Source organism: Macrotis lagotis, chromosome 6 (assembly GCF_037893015.1).
Source record: "Macrotis lagotis isolate mMagLag1 chromosome 6, bilby.v1.9.chrom.fasta, whole genome shotgun sequence".
Classification (NCBI taxonomy): Eukaryota; Metazoa; Chordata; class Mammalia; order Peramelemorphia; family Peramelidae; genus Macrotis; species Macrotis lagotis.
The window spans coordinates 54,811,192-54,827,769 of NC_133663.1; the positions used below are offsets into that span (position 1 = coordinate 54,811,192).

The 16,578-nt window shown below is 36.9% G+C and overlaps 1 protein-coding gene across 2 annotated transcripts; it reads right to left on the reverse strand.

Moving 5' to 3' along the window:
• Positions 1 to 1,117: 1,117 nt before the first annotated feature.
• RNF7 (ring finger protein 7) lies at positions 1,118 to 16,578 on the reverse strand. 2 transcript variants are annotated; one of them, XM_074191179.1, is made up of 3 exons: positions 16,207 to 16,578; positions 11,192 to 11,239; positions 1,118 to 9,029 (listed from the first exon to the last, which is right to left on the reverse strand). In XM_074191179.1, the coding sequence occupies exons 1-3, from the start codon at positions 16,372 to 16,374 to the stop codon at positions 8,973 to 8,975; spliced, it is 273 nt and encodes a 90-aa protein (XP_074047280.1). In that variant the 5' UTR covers positions 16,375 to 16,578; the 3' UTR covers positions 1,118 to 8,972. The 2 variants fall into 2 exon arrangements, with proteins under 2 accessions (XP_074047280.1, XP_074047279.1); XM_074191178.1 differs by having other exon boundaries at positions 1,145 to 9,029; positions 16,200 to 16,562.

The window sequence follows — 16,578 nt, forward strand, 5'->3', positions numbered from 1 at the left end:
GCCACCTCCTTCTTGAAGCCTTTCTATTCCCCCCCCTCCCCAAAATTATCGAGTACTAATTTATCTTTCCAGAAGAGTGAAAGCTCAAGGAGAGCAGAGACTCTCAGCACAATACTTAAAAGATATTTAACTGATGAACTATGAATTAGGTGAATGGCATGTTTAATTTTCTATTAAAAAAGTCAAAATTTTTGATAATTTTTGGTTGTCACTTAAGAATATTATCTATTCCATAAGGAATTAGAGTTGGAATGGATGAGAAAACTGATGGTTAAGTGACTTGCCAGTTATCACAGACATCTAGTAAGAACGCAGAACCAGGACTTGACTTTTGTCTTTTGGCTACTAGATGGTACAGAGGATGGCAAGCTCTGGATCCAGGGTTGAAAGACCCAAGTTCAAATACTTGCTTGTTATGTGATAACCTGGGCAAGTCATTTAACCCTTGCCTGCTTTAGTTTGCTCTTCTGTAAAATGAGATGTAATTTTAAAGGTACTTGGCAAACCTTATACCACTACCAAAAAATGTTAGTGCTTTCTGATACACATTATTTTTCACTATTAAAACTATAGGTACAGGGCAGCTAGGTGGTACAGTGGATAGAGCACCCACCCTGGAGTCAGGAATACCTGAGTTCAAATCCTGCCTCAGACACATAATAATTACCTAGCTGTGTGGCCTTGAGCAAGCCACTTAACCCCATTGCCTTGCAAAAACTAAAAAAAAACCCCAAAACTATAGGTAGCTTTTAGAGGAATAAAAAATACTTAAGTTGTCTTAGATTACTTCTCCTAGGAAAGTTTTTTTTCCCCCTAAATTTAGAGGGCTGTTTTTTTTTTTTTTGCTCAGTGTAAGAAATTCCAAGGCAGAATAACACTGGTTTCCCAAACAGCCCAGTTTATTCTTTAGATTGGTTCTTTGAGTGCTTTCATCATAAAGGATTTTTTCTTTTCTTTTAAAAAAGAATGTGTTTATCTCAGTCTTCTCCTAGAAAGCAGTAACAAAGTACTTCCTGCAATCAATCTTTCTGACATGCCACTCCTGCCTGAAGAGCAATAAAATATTTATATAAAAATATTTAAGTAATCAAAGGTATTTTACTGGTTTTATGAACACTAGAGAAAAAATTAAATTAGACCAGATTCAAACTAATAATTAAAAATAATTTCAGTAGTGAATTTATTTTTTCCTTTCTTTTATTTATTTTTCAATTACATGCAAAGATAAGTTTTCAACATTCATCCTTTTGCAAGGTTTTTTCCCACCACCCTCCCTTCCCAGAGAATTTTATGTTTAAGCAAATTATCGAATGTAGCTAGTATCAAAATCAGGATCAGGAAGAAAACTCAGATCTCGAATGTACATGTTGAGTGTTCTTTCTGCTCTATCATCCATTCCTGAGGAAGCAATAAAGTTGTCTCGGGGATGAATGCAATGTTTTTCCAATAATTCAATTCAACAAACATTTATTAGGAGTACATTTTAATGCCAGGAGAGTGACATGGAGAGTGATAGTAACCTGTGGTCACTTCCCTAAAAAGCTTATAATCCACTGAGGAAATTGAAATTGTATTTAAAGACCATTACCTTACTTTATTTCTAATCAAATTGGCATACTAAATATTAATGAGACAGTGTGGTGAAGTACACAGAGAACCTTGGCTTTGGATCCCTACTATTATTACCCATGTAAATTTGGGCAGATCACAAACCTCTCTGACCCTTAGTTTCCTTATCCGCAAAATTGAGAGTTGGACATGGTGACTTATACCTTACAGGTCCCTTCCCAGTCCTAAACCTCCACATAACATACAGACAGCTTGACTTCATGTTATGACAATGTGTACATAACCCCAAATCTATTGTTTTAGCTGCCAATATCAAACAATTATTATATATAAGAACAACTCATTTCTTCAATAGAAAATCTGACCAGTCACAAAAGTGAAATGATGAAAGGAATACTTTAGATATAAAAAGTTACAACTTAAAATCAAGTTACAACTTAACTTTATCCTATGCTTAAAACCACTATGATATAGAGATCCTCATATCGTAAAAAAAAAAACCCATTAAGTATTAACCACCAAGATCAGTAAGTATTAGCATAAACATTCATCTTGAGACGATTTTCAAAGAAGTAGCTTTCATCGTGATTAGTATTAGTGAATAACCCCAGCAGAGAATGTTTAGGAAGGAGTAAGACTGATGAGAAAGTTTAGTGATCTGTGTATGTGAAAGAAACAACTCACTGCAAATATTTACAAAATAAAAAAAAAGAAATTTCAGTGTTCACACAATGAATCCTGAAAGAAAAAATAAATGACTTGCAAAAGAAAAGTTGCTTAAAAAAAATAACTAAATGAAAGGAAGGAAAATCTAATTAAATTTCATGAAACAAAATATTTAATAGGTAAGACTACCTGGGACCTTATTAGTCTGAAAAAGACCTTGAGGTAATTATGAAAAACAGAATGAGGTGGGGGTAGCGGTAGGGGAGTTGGGGACAAGTCACTGCTATTCTGAACTGAACACAAAAGTTTTTCTATCATGGAATGTGGAAATAATAGGTCCTCAATACAAAATTTTGGCAAAGTTTCCACTGGAAAATTCACATTCAATGAAGAATAAAAATAATTAGGAGACCAAAGAAATTTGGGTAAGGATTAAAAGCATTAAGCATGTCAAATCTAGCCAAACGACCTTCAGGGGTAGGGTGGGGTCAATTTGAAAATATTTTAAAGTAAGCAAACACTGAAGGTAAGAAATAAGAGGGTAGTATTGTTTCCATTTCTGCAGTGGCAAATAGCACAAGTGGATCCACACATTAGACAAAGACCATGCCTGGGAACTGAATGAGACAATTTTGCAAAGGAATCACCTATGATGTGATATACTTGATGCTATGTTGCTGAAAGGACCTTGACATCTAGAAAGACCCAAATCTCAGTGAAAGTGGTTTCTTCTTTGGATATATCTGGTGGCAATTTTTTGCAATGACTTATCTGAAGGGTTGAGTTTTAGCTGAACAACTTGCTCCTTACAATATAATCACTCTGAGTTCTTGCAGAAATGGAAGTTGGGCCCTGGAGTCAGGAGTACCTGGGTTCAAATTCAGTCTCAGACACTTAATAATTACCTGTGTGGCCTAGGGCAAGCTACTTAACCCCATTTGCCTTGCAAAAACCTAAAAAAAAAAATGGAAGTTGGGAGCTCAGCTAGTGGTCAGATTCCATTGCTGGAAGGTGACTGCAGAAGTGGTCACTTTCCACTCTGTTGCCAAAAAGATAACGTGTGAAATGTGAATATGAAGGTGGTGGAAGAGACCAATGCAATCATAAACTTCACTGAGGTCAAACCTCGCACTCATGTAGAAAGTTTTATTTTTATCTCCCCCTTCGAAAAAAAGTGTTAAGATCCAAGCACAACAGAAAATCTAAGCACATACTAGAATTTGGAGAGAAAATGTGATCAAGCAAATAATCAGATTAAGCAACTGTCTTTCTTTGGAAATGGCATCAGATTCAAGATACTACACATTTGGAATCTGGAGTATCCTTTCCACCTTTGACTTTCCCCCATCATCGTTTTGATACACTATGGGCTAATAAAAAATTTAAAGGGAATTTTTGAGAGGTTTATGGAAATGTAACATGGAAAAGCCAGTAGATGACTCAGAGCCTAAGACCAAATATTAATTCAAATTTTATAATAACATACCCCATAAATGAAAAAGAAAAAAAAACTTTGGTATGGAGGGGGCCAAGAAATTTTATACAAATATACCCAAACCTCATAACTGCAGTCACAATATCAAGTTAATGACCAGAGAGACAGGCTCAGAATTAGGAAGATCCAGATTTAAATCTGATACACTATCTGTATGATCATGGACAAATCAACTTAGTCAAGAGAAAATGGTGCACTAAGATTTGTGTAAGTGTACTAAATTTGTAATTTACAGAGGAGCTTCTAACCAGCCTCATAGGACTTTCCATATTGAGAATACCCAAGAGTCATACCCTTCTCAGCAGAGGTGGAACAGGCTATCAGACACCGGAAGTCAGTTTGGTTGAGCTGCACTTCTTTGTTAGGAGAGATAGCTCCAGGGCTACAGGAAGGACTAAAGGGTGTATTATTGGAAAATTGCAATTTTTTTCCTAAAAGAATAAAATGCTATTTTGAAAACTTTGTAGACCAATGAGTTTTACTTTAATTCTTGGGGAGAAATTCAAGAATATGTTCTGGAATGGTTAGTGAACACCTAGAAGAAATAGTAATCCCAAAGAGACAGCAGCACAGCTTCAATTGACATGCCAGATACTTCCATTTCCTTTTCTGCTATGGTTACAACACTGGTTGATTAGAAGATACTCTATAGTTTACCTAGATTTTAGCAAAGTATTGATAATCTCATGTTTACATGGAAACTTTAGAACCAAGGGCAAGATTGATGGAACAATTAAAAGAGAGAATAACTGAACCAGAGTTAATGATTTGAGATCAATTTCAGTGGCATCCAGTGAAGGGTCCCCTAAATTTGTGCTCTGACCTTTGTTCAACTTTTTTCCCTGCTACTTAACTTTTTATAGATGATAGGGATGAAGACAGAGATGGAATGCTCTGAGGTGCAAATGACAAAAAGCTTCAAGGGATAGCTAACATATGGGATGATCATGTTTCACAAATGATAGAGCTAGATAGCAGTTTGAAAAAGACTTCGCTGTGCACCTGTGTATATGATCTAATAACCAAGAAAGTTACTGTGTTGTTAGGCTACATAGAAGTGCAATTTTCAGGAATAATTAAGTAACAGTTAACACTCTGCTCTAGTCACTACATTAGGAATACTATGTTCTGTTCTGGGTAACTCCATGCTGGGAAGAACATTTATAAAGAATGTCCACACAAGAGCTCCTTAAAAGTATGTCAAAAAGTGGGGCTATTTTGCTGGGAGAAGACAAGACTTTGTAGAGAACAAGTGAGTATTTGTTTTAATGGAGAAAGTACATTGTGATATATCAAAATGTTTTGAATCATGAAAATTTACCTAAAGCTAAGTTCTTTGATGCTTAGAAACCTTAGGCTCCCTTCAAAGCTCAGCACAGGTGCCAGGTCTTAGAAAACCCCTGAGTTGTTAATGTCTTCTTCCTCACCTTACCCTGCTTTTCCCTATGTTCTAGTAGAATGCCCGAGGGTCTTCCTCCAAAAAAGGTTTCATTTTTGTATGCCCAAAGCCTTACACATTATAGGCTCATCTTCCTGAATTCAAATCTGACCTCAGATACTTACTGTGTAATGCTGGGCAAACCATTTACCCTTGTTTGCCTCAGTTTCCTCCAGCTCATTAACTGGAGAAGGTAATGGCAAACCACTCCCTGCCAAGAAAAACCCCAAATGGAGGTCACTGAGAGTCAGACACAAAACAAACAACTGAACAAGGCCCCATTCTTACTAGTCTGTGCTCTGTCCCTTCAGATGTTCTTAACCTGAGGTCTTTGAATATTTTTTTAAAAATTGGTAACTACGTATCAACATAATTGATTTCTTTGGTAATATTTAATTAATGCATCTGAAAAAAATTCTGAGAAAGGGTCCATAGAATTCACTAGACTGCCAAAAAAGGTTAATGGTCTCTGGCTATATATTATATTTATGCCTTGTTTAAGTTATTTTATTCTTTTAAAATGTAGATTTATAATATAGAAAAAACAGGCACTATAGGGAGATTAAAACTGCCTGACAAAAACTAATCTAAATTAGTAAAGTATATTCTTATATGTATGTGTCTATATCTATATATACTTATTAACTAAAGAGGCAGTGGGGGGGGCTCAGTCAACAGTGACAGGCCAGCAGTCAAGAAGATCTGAGATCAAATATGACTCAGTCACATACCAACCTGGTGATCCTGGGCCAGTCACCCCACTGTGCCTACCTCAGTTTCTGGATCTATAAAATGGGCATAACAATAGCACCAGCTTTTCAGGGTCATTCCAATTAGATAGTATTTGTAAAGCACTTGGTTTAGGCCTGGCACATAGTAAGCATTTTAGAAAAGTTAGCTATATTTAATATTACTAATTAGTTAAGAGAATCTTGTTTTAGACTGTGGATTTTAATAATAAAATTAATATAGTTAAAGTCCAAACTCTGCATTAGAACTAAAATTATGGAACAAAGACAGCTTGGATTGATCATAGTACTAAATAACATGAAAGCAAGGTTCTTTCTCCAATAAATTAATTTTGGAAGAGCAGTTCCCAATACTTGTTTATTGGGTATCTAAGAATATTGCTGAGGAGAAAGGTTGGAGTCCAAGTTGTGAATTCTGGTCTTTTTTTTTTTGCAAGGCAAACGGGGTTAAGTGGCTTGCCCAAGGCCACACAGCCAGGTAATTATTAAGTGTCTGAGGCCACATTTGAACTCAGGTACTCCTGACTCCAGGGCTGGTTCTCTATTCACTGTGCCACCTAGCCACCCCAATTTATAATTTTCAAAAAAAAATTACATTTCACTCTAACTTTACAAATTTGATAATCATACCTTTACACAAAGGTTTGCAAAAACTGACCATGGAATTGTTTTAAATTTTCATTTTAGAAAATGCAGAATATAATTTTTTAATGTTTAGACACAACCTTGAATACATCAAAAGCACTTAATATACCTTAAATATTTCACTTTATTATAGTTGTAATTTCAGTTATATAACTGCTATATTAAGCGAATTAAGCCAAATAAGCTAATACAAGAACTTTGAGTCACATTTTTCACTTCTAAGAGCCTCTAACAAATAAGTACTTATGGAATGCCTAAATGCTTTGTTTACTTTTTGTATATCTAACACTATCACATTGTGTTCTTTTTCATCTAACAACATGCACTCCAATTTCAGATGACTATGCAGATTGGCTGATGCCATCGTAGAATGGGTATGATCAGTCTTGCTTTGTCTGATTTCCCTCCTCTTCTTCTACCCTCAGATCCTCATATATAAATAGTGTATTGTTTAGGTGGCTGGACTGTATTATCTTTTGCTATGAGATTGCCATGGAAGTGGTCAATCAGCCAATTACCATCCTCCTCCACAATTCATTTACATACTGTCACTCCTTTGACCAAAATGACTTAAAATTCTTACTATTTTATCCATCATCATAATGCCATACTTAGGTCACATTCAATCCTTTGGGAAAATCTGCAAAAACTGCTAAAAGTCTACTGTGCAGTGATTAAAAAAACAACCAAATTGCTAAATATTGTCAAAGGATAGGATTTTAGCATTTTGAACTAGAAGGGATCTTACTAGGTTTATTCAGAGCAAGCTCCTCATGTTGCAGAGAGATGGGGCCTCACAGGAGGAAGAGAGGGAGAGAGAGAGAGAAAGAGTGCTAAGTAGCAACAGGATATAAAGACAGGTTCTCTGCCTCCAGTTTGGGCTCTTTCTGCTATACTGTGATGTTTGGATGTACTTGTGTAGACAGGTCCAGAGAAATTATGGAAAGCAATTCTACAAAAAAAGCAGTCTGTAGGGAAATTTGATAAACTCTTGATTAATATGATGAAGTCAAAATTAAAAAAAAATCCATAGTAGTTAATTTTTAAAAATTTTATTACTCAAAATAAATTTCCACTCTCCTTTCTGTATTGCTGAAATGAAGCTCAGGACTACTGACTTCTGAATACAGAGAAGTAAATAATTGTTTTCTTCGTTGAAATTTTAAGATAAATACAAACACACATACATACACACACATATGTAAGTATGTGTGTTGAGCATTCACAATCAATTTGTATTTCTGAATTTAAGAGAAAAGGCAGTAAATTCCATTTGGAAAATTCTCTAAATACTCAAATTAATTGCTTCACACCCCAAATTTCTCCAGGTTATCCATAAAATTCCATAAAACATCCTTCCCAAATGTAAACAAGTTTAGGTTAAGCTATGGGCTACCTCAATGTTAATAAGCATTTAAATAATACATTTCAAAATTTTAATCTGTTAAAATTATGACCATATACATAGATTTCTAAAAGAAATATAAACACTTGCAAAACAAATTAGATTACTTTAATATTTATTATATAACAGTTAAAGAAATTAATCATTTATCAAATAGTGTTATGATTGTAATTTTCTCATTCATTTCTAAGAAATGAATTAAACATCTTTTTCTTGTAAGTATTCAATATAAATCATTAAAGCAATGATGGCAAAAATCAAAGTGTAACCTAGAAATACTCATGTGTCCATAACTCAATGACTTTATAATAGAGTTCTGGTATAGATTTCACTAGAGAATTAAAGATATAGCCTTATCAAGATTCAAATTCTCAGAAAGAAAGGAATATGATTTTTGGTTGTCCTGCTCCCTAATAGTTAGCCATAAAATTTGTCTTGTTTTTTAACAAAATCTTAAAAAAAAAAAGCCCAAATCCTAGTTAACTGAAATGAATGTTGCATATATTATTTATTTTTTCAGGGGAAAAAAATACTCATTAGAACCAAACCATATCTTTACATGGATTAGATTTGAATGCTTTTATTCATGTCAGTAAATTTTAATGATCAAATATAAACATGCAAAACTCTCATCTGAATGGAAGTTACTTTCCTTTATTCTAGACTTTAGGAAAGTCATTCATATTGAAGCTTGTTTCTCTAATATGGCATTTCTAAGCAGTATCTATAATTCACACCAAAGAAAGAGAAAAGAATGTCATCTGTAACAGCCTGTTCTTACTTGTGGAGAAGCTCTAAAAAGAGGAGCAAATGCCACAGCCTAGCTTCAGTGAATATCCAACTCATTCTTTTTACCAAGGAGAGACCAGTGAAATGATGCCATCTTTGGCATTGTGACACACCCAGGGTCTCAGACCTGGGCACTCAACGATGCCTTGGGCTTTCATTTGCCTATTCTCTGGACCACCCAGTCCTGCTGGCACAAAGGGCAGCGATTGTTCTGTTTCACCCACAGGGACATGCAGCAATTATGGAAGGAATGGTTACATTCTCCCCAGACCACTGAAAGAAAAACAAAAATATACTTAATAACATTTTTCAACTTATACTCAATTCAAAATTAAAGCCATACTAACTAGTCACCAATATTGCATATTTTTTGAATTAACTGTTATCTGAAAAGGAAATAAGCATTGCATAACTTCCCTCATAATGTCATGAAAAATGTCAACAGCAGGATTATCTAATACCACAAATAGATGACTATGTCCAATCTATGCTAAATACACAGAGGCAGGTGATAGTTTTAAAATGACAAAGCCTATGTGTGTTGGGAGATATTCAACATAAAGTAATACTATATTAGCTAATACTAAAATTTAAGTGCCTACAAAAAAATTTTAGCTTTTAAAAATTGTAACAATAAAACTTCTCTATTTATCCATCCATCCATCCATCCATCCATCCATCCATCCATCCATCCATCCATCCATCCATCCACACAAACACACTGAAAAATACTTTAAGAGTTGACCCTATTGTAACAAGATGACTTATGGATTTTTTTCAAAGAAAAATAAATATTAAATGCAGCTTTTCTGTTAGTCTATAATTGTCAAGATGATCTGATCTCTTAAATAGGCAACTTTACTAGTTTCCTTGACTGTCCTAAGGTGTCCATCCAATTATGCCTTGACTTTAGAAATGTTTTAGGTTATATTTGGTTGAAGTTTCCACATGACTCCTAGTTAAAATAATAATAAATATTTTTAATCCTTTCCTATCTTAATATTGTTTAATACTGCCTAGTTCCTGCCATCAGTAGAGCATACAGAGTTCTCTATTAGTAATGCACTGTACCCAGTCATCCATATTCTCAACTTTTTTTTTGTATATGTCAAAATAGCATTTATTAAGTCAAAAAAAGTTATTAAATACTTAACAACATGCAGTGTATATTGCCAGGTCCTAGGCCTCTAGGGATGTTTATTAACTGCTACTTATTCAGAGGCAATATATCTGTGCGAGTTGGTTGTCAACCTTAAGTGGAATCTTTGTACACAACAAGCTCTTTGACGAAGGCACCCCAGGAGTCCTCTCCCAGCCAGGGAGATGTATATTTTAGGTATGGGTCCTTCTTTCCCCTAAAGTAACATAAAGGATAAAAGAGAATATTGAAAGGGAGGGAGATAATCAGAGAAGACTTCCAGGAGGAGGTAGCATTAGATACAATTTAAAAAGGAATGCAAACCGGAGGGGATCCAAAGGGCCTCCATTCAACAAATTAAGGGCAGAACAAACAAAGGGAATGAGCAGCAATAAGCCAAAGGCATTTTAAATTTTAAACAAGGTAGGTAAGCAGTTCTGAGAGCAGATAGTCAAGCAGTTCATCTGTCTTGGGGGAACAGTGTCTTAAAAAAACAGGAATACAGCTGGAAAGGTAAGGGGTTTCCAGACTGTTAGCATGAATTAAGCAAAGCAAAAATAAAAGGGAAAGAATCTCAGGAATTAAATATGGAGGGGATTAAGAAAGAATAGAAAAATTGTTTTAATACCTAACTTTAAGCTAAATTTAAGAACCAAAATTAAAGAGTGGAGGTGAGGGAAAAAATTATATAAAAAGTAGCACTAAGAATTGACTTTGGGATTTGTTCTATTCAGAATTTTAAAATATTTTGCACAATGTGCTAAAAGAGCATTTTGAAAGCTGAGGCATATAAAATGCTTTAAAATGCTTGAATAGTTAGGTTAAGATGCTTCTACTAACATCTCATTTCTTATATTTAAGAATTATTGCATAAAGAATATCTAGTATTATCTCTTTAGGCCTCTCCAAGCTAAGATCAAACTTGTTATCTATGCACAAATACCACTAAAATAAAATAATGTGATCAAATAGTAAAAACATAAAAATTTTTGAAAAAAATGAAATCAAGAGTCAAAATTCTATTATAAAGTTAAATGATGTTTTAACAATTCCCCTCTCTTATAAATTTCTTGGTAGAAGACATAGCTAGTTCCTACTTTAAGATGTTAGTAATTTCCACCTCTGATATAGCAATTCTTTCTGGTTATAACAAGATACTTGCAAATATTGTGAATAAATCTGTATTTAGATCATTACAGTATAAATTTGTATACTGATAAATTTCATCTTAATTATAAACAAATATTCCCAGTGAAAAATCTTCTGTTAAAAAACCAAGAACAAAATTATAACATACCAACACAATCTTCTTGTTTGTTTTCAGCTTGACATCTAAGGCAGGCATCTAAAAGCAAACAAAAAGCAATTCTCAATCTGATGCTCAGAATACAATTTTAAAAATCCTTATACTTCAAAGACAAATAAAAGCCCTACAGCTTAATAATGAAGATAAACCATTTAATACCCAATTTTTCATCTAGATTTAAACATTTGAAGATGAATACTTTTTAGTTATGACCAGGAGCAGTTACTGAAAGTATAGTCAACATCCCACCGCTCCTTGCATTTTTACAAACTCAGATTAAAAGATTCTGACCAAGTATATACAACTGCGGGAAAAATATGCCAAAAATATTTCCTTGAGCTAAAGTCTAAACATCCATATGAACAATGAGACATGAGAACATCTCATAAACAATATAAGGAGAAATTTATTTTTGAAAAATAATCCTTTTAAAGACATCATTTACAATCCTTTCACTTGTCTCCAAAACTGTCTTATTTTTCTATAAGCACACTTGCCCCAGTTACTCATTTCTGTGTGTAGGAATCTCCCTTACCTCTTAGTCACTTTTTAGTGATTCAGAACACATTTAAAATAAACTTATTTGAATGCTTCTCATCTTCACCATTTCATTCATAAATATCTGGAAAGATTTTTCTTTCTTTTGGAAAAAGATTTCCCTCACTAGACAGATAAAGGAGCAGAAATGAAAGGGTTTCTGGTGGGCTTTCTAATTGAACTCACTCTTTGTCCTCGGGTCCACTGACATCCAACCAAGGTCACACAGGTAGACTCCCTCTGACTCCAAATCTAACACTTCCCATTAGACAATGCATGTTGTTCTTCCATAGCTTATCTGTCTGATGTGTAAATATTCACCTAACTTATAAAAACTGCAGTTATTCTTCACAGTGGAAAACCTTGAGAACAGGAAAATAAGAGGGAGTTGTCTTAAGTCCATTCTGGGCACCATGGAAATGAACTAACTAGCTCCCTGGCTAGGGGAGGACTCCTGGGGTGCCTTCTTCAAAGAGCTTGTTGTGTACAAAGATTCCACTTAAGGGTGACTACCAACTCTCACAGATATATTACCTCTGAATAAGTAGCAGTTAATAAATATTCTGACAATAATAATCATAGATGCTAGCATTTATATAGTGTTTTAGAGATTAAAAAGTTTTATAAATATTTTCTCCCCCCCCCCCACAATAATCCTGGAAGGCAGGTGCTATAATCATCATCCCCATTCTACAGATGAAGAAACCAAGGCAGGCTGGGGTTAAGTGTCATGCCTAGGGTCAGACAGTAAGTCTCCGAAGCTGCATTTGAACTCACGTCTTCCTGACTCCAGCACTTTATCCACCCAGCTGTCTAGCTGCCTGTTAAAAAGATTAAGGACAAGAGGATCACTACAAGGAAAAGCTCCAGACTGGTGTTGGTAGAACCAGGTTAACTTTCACCTTTCTGGGCTCCAGTGTCCTGATCTGTAAAAGAGGGTAGAGAAGCTCTCCAGGGTTTCTCCAGCTCTAAAATTAGACAGGCATCAGCCATGTCATCCTGACCAGCCCTGTCTCCTAAGCTCCCAACAAGCCAGGCTCCTCTTCTCAGCCCATCACACTAGGCTCAGTTGGGCTGGTGGTCACTCCCTCCTCAGCCAGACCAATCCAACCCCTACAATTCCTTTTAGGTCAAAGTCAAGGCTCAGAGTCTCTATTAAATTTTTCCTGACTAGAATGAACTCTTAACTCCATTCATATTTTATCTCTCTCCAAAGGCCAGGACACTTTGTCTTCTGGATCTGGAGTCAGAAAACATGGGCTCAAATACTCTCAAAGTGACCTGGAGTCCCTTTGCTTCTCTGTTCTCAGGCTCTTCCCCTGTAAAAGAAGGGGGTTAGAGAGATAGGGACTCAGGTCCTTTCCAACTTCTAATTCTACAACCCCTTCCCTTCCATATCATCTAATACCCAGACAGGAAAACAGCAGATGCTTAATAATACTCAACTATCTTACATGTACATGAAGGAAAAGTCCCTGTAGCTCCAGATTTTAAAAAAAACTCTTTAAAATCAAAACAATAAGATGTATTTACACAGTATTTCAGTTTTGTAAGGTTCTTTCTATCTCTTTTGATTTTCGCTACAATTCTATGAGGTAGGAGCTCTCCCCATTTTAAGATGAGACAGGTAGGGGTGGTTAGGTGGTGCAGTGGATAAAGCACTGGCCCTTGAGTCAGAAGTACCTGAGTTCAAATACAGCCTCAGACACTTAATAATTACCTAGCTGTGTGGCCTTGGGCAAGCCACTTAACCCCATTGCCTTGTCAAAAAAAAAAAAAAAAGATAAGACAGGTCAAGTAACTTGCTTCTAAGGCAGAATCTAAACTGAAGTCCAAGACTCTATTTCTTATGTCACCTAACTGATTCTCATTTTTATTAGTTACTGTGTCAAGTATTTTGGTATTTTAAAAAGCCATGATGAAATAAAATTCTAGGATGTCCATTAAATAAAAGGGATAAATATACCACCTAGAGTTCAAGTAAAGTGGAAGATTATACTTATTAAATATACAAATAAGCTCCTTTATTTAAAATGAATATTTTGAATATAGCTAGCAGAAAATTAGATGTGATTCATAAGCCAAAAGGAACACAAAAATAGAAGAGAATCTTTTAGGTAGAAAACATTTTTTTTTTGTAAAATTACACTCTAATTCAATTTTATTTTCCATCTCAATGCTTTTAATAGTTGCTCTAATAAAAGAGTAAAAAAATCTAAAGATTTCTTTCACAAGATATATTTTGTGGAATAAGGTCATTTATTTCTTTTGGAAAGAAAAGAAAATTTAAAATGTTTGGCCTAGTCCAGGTAGACAAGAAGTCATGGCCTCATGAAACATTAGAAAGAGATGAAACAAATTCACTCCCCACCTTCTCTAGGTCACCTTTGATGCCACATGAAAAACTAGAACAAGGAGCTAAAGTAAATGGCATAACTAAGTCATGCAACTGGTGTTGTAATCCAGTCTGATATTCTCTTTCCTAGGCCTCCCCCAAAACTCCTGATATACTGTTCTTCTCCTAATTGTAGGATATGCACATCATTTCTACTATTCACAGCCATGACCCCACCACACATCATTTCTTTGTACAGAAATCCTAAAACAACCTTGGAAGCACTGCCCTGCAGGGTCATCCTTGTCCTCTACCAGTACAGATAGCAAGCCTCTTCTTTACTTTCTGATCATCTCCTTAGGTAACTGTCACCTTCATAATTAAGCAGGAGAAAGAATTCTAGGGGGAAACCAGCTGACTGGGAGACAGACAAATCTCCCATGTTAGTTGACTGATCACTCTGGATTTTAGCAATCCATAAATAAGATATTTAAGTTTATATGTAGTATATATTACAGAATTCTTCTAGACTAAAAAAAAAAAACCAAACCTAACTTCTAAATCTGTATCATCAATGTGGCAACTGTAGAATAAAAATTATAACTAAGGGGGTGGCTAGGTGGAACAGTGGATAGAGCACCGGCCTTGGAGTCAGGAATACCTGGGTTCAAATCTGACCTCAGACACTTAATAATTACCTAGCTGTGTGGCCTTGGGAAAGCCACTTAACCCCACTGCTTTGAAAAATCTAAAAAAAAAAAATATAATTAAGATAATAGAATTACATCCATTTAAATTCATATGTATATATATATTGCCCTTGGTTCAAGCATTTTTGTTTTATAATTTGCCACTAATAAATTTTTGCATTTCTGTTAGTATTTGAGCAATTAATTTGGTAAAGAGAACAAATAACTTTCTGAACATTAACCCTTCAAAATGCAGAAATGAAAATATTTATATTTTGTAACAAAGGATGGGGTTGAAATTTTAGTGGTCTGCTTTCATTTTAAAGATATGCTAAAAATGAAAACAAATTTTCAACCTACATACTAAAATGTTGATTTTTTTTAAAAAACCAGGACTTTTGTGCATTCAAATTCTTTTACAGCTCTATAAGGTAATGCTAGAAATCTTTTGAATAAAATGTTGTTCCTTCCAATTAAAAACCATTACCCAATTTTAAAATTTAGATTGCATTTCTGATATGGGAGGAAAAATCAAACCATATAACTAAACGTGAAAAATAAAAAAAAATCAACTTGAAGTTCTTATGACATTCTACAGAATAAAGATTAAAAAACCAAAAATGCACATATCACAGTGAATCACAGACCTATAAATTAAAGTGAAAAAATAAGGATACGAGATCCTGAAGATAATCAAGTATGCTTAAAAAATCTCATCCCTTAAGGATTCTTGTCTGAAATTTGTTTTCCAAAGTATAAAAAGCTTTCTAATTTTAAGTTTTTAATTTTTCTTTACCTCAAAAGAACCCGACAAGAACTCTAAGAAAGAAATGATTCCTAAGGGGCCCACTCTTTTGTTTTAGAGGTTTTATTTATTTTGAGTTTTACAGTGTTCCCCCTACTCTTACCCCCCCCCCCCCCCCCCCCGGCAGTCTGGCAGTGTTTACATTGTTGCCTTGGGATACAGTATCCGATCTGAGAGCAGTGGCGGCCCAGAGCCGGCAGACAGGCCTGGCCGGGCCGGGCCCGGGGCCGGGGCCGGGGCCGGGGCCAGGCCGGGCCGGGGGGCGTGAGGGCCGCCCCGTGCCCAGCACCGGCTTCTTCTGTCCCGGGTCCACATATACACGTGTGGGGCCCGGGCCCCGCCCTGGGGTGCGCGGGGGCCCCGGGCAGGCCTGGCAGTGTTTACATTGTTGCCTTGGGATACAGTATCCGATCTGAGAGCTGTGGCGGCCCTGAGCCGGCAGACAGGCCTGGCCGGGCCGGGCTGGGGCCCTTCCTCGCCCACAGTGTGTACGTAACGGGGCCTGCGGGGGGCGTGAGGGCCGCCCCGTGCCCAGCACCGGCTTCTTCGGTCCCGGGTCCACATATACACGTGTGGGGCCCGGGCCCCGCCCTGGGGTGCGCGGGGGCCCCGGGCGGGCCTGGCAGCGCTTACCCATCACCTGGACTCGGCAGATGGCGCACGTGTCGCACTCCACGTCCCAGCTCCACATGGCCACGGCGTTCCACTTCTTGAGGGAGAACATCTTGTCGCCGGCGGCCTTGGGGCCCGAGCCGCCCGAGTGCGCGGCCGGCGCGCCGGGGTCGTCTCCGTCCTCCGCGTCGGCCATGGCGGCGCGGGCGGGCCCGGCCGGCCGGCGGGGCAGAGGCTTGGGGCGAGCGCGGCGGGGAGCTATGGCGGCGGGGCCGGGCCTCCTCGCAGAGGCTGCGGCTCCCTCCAGAGGCGGCCGCGGGGAAGAGCCGGCCCGCGCCCGAGCCCGCCCCCGGCGCCCCGCGGCCCGCGATTGGAGGGCTCCGCCTCGGGCGCGGCGTGA

Coding starts and splice junctions, on each gene's coding strand:
- RNF7 (XM_074191178.1), bottom strand. CDS start 16,374: ATGGCCGACGCGGAGGACGGAGACGACCCCGGCGCGCCGGCCGCGCAC. Junction 11,240..16,199: donor CTGCCGAGTCCAGGTGATGG/GTAAGCGCTGCC, acceptor GTTTGCTTTTAG/ATGCCTGCCTTAGATGTCAA. Junction 9,030..11,191: donor CAAACAAGAAGATTGTGTTG/GTATGTTATAAT, acceptor TTTTTCTTTCAG/TGGTCTGGGGAGAATGTAAC.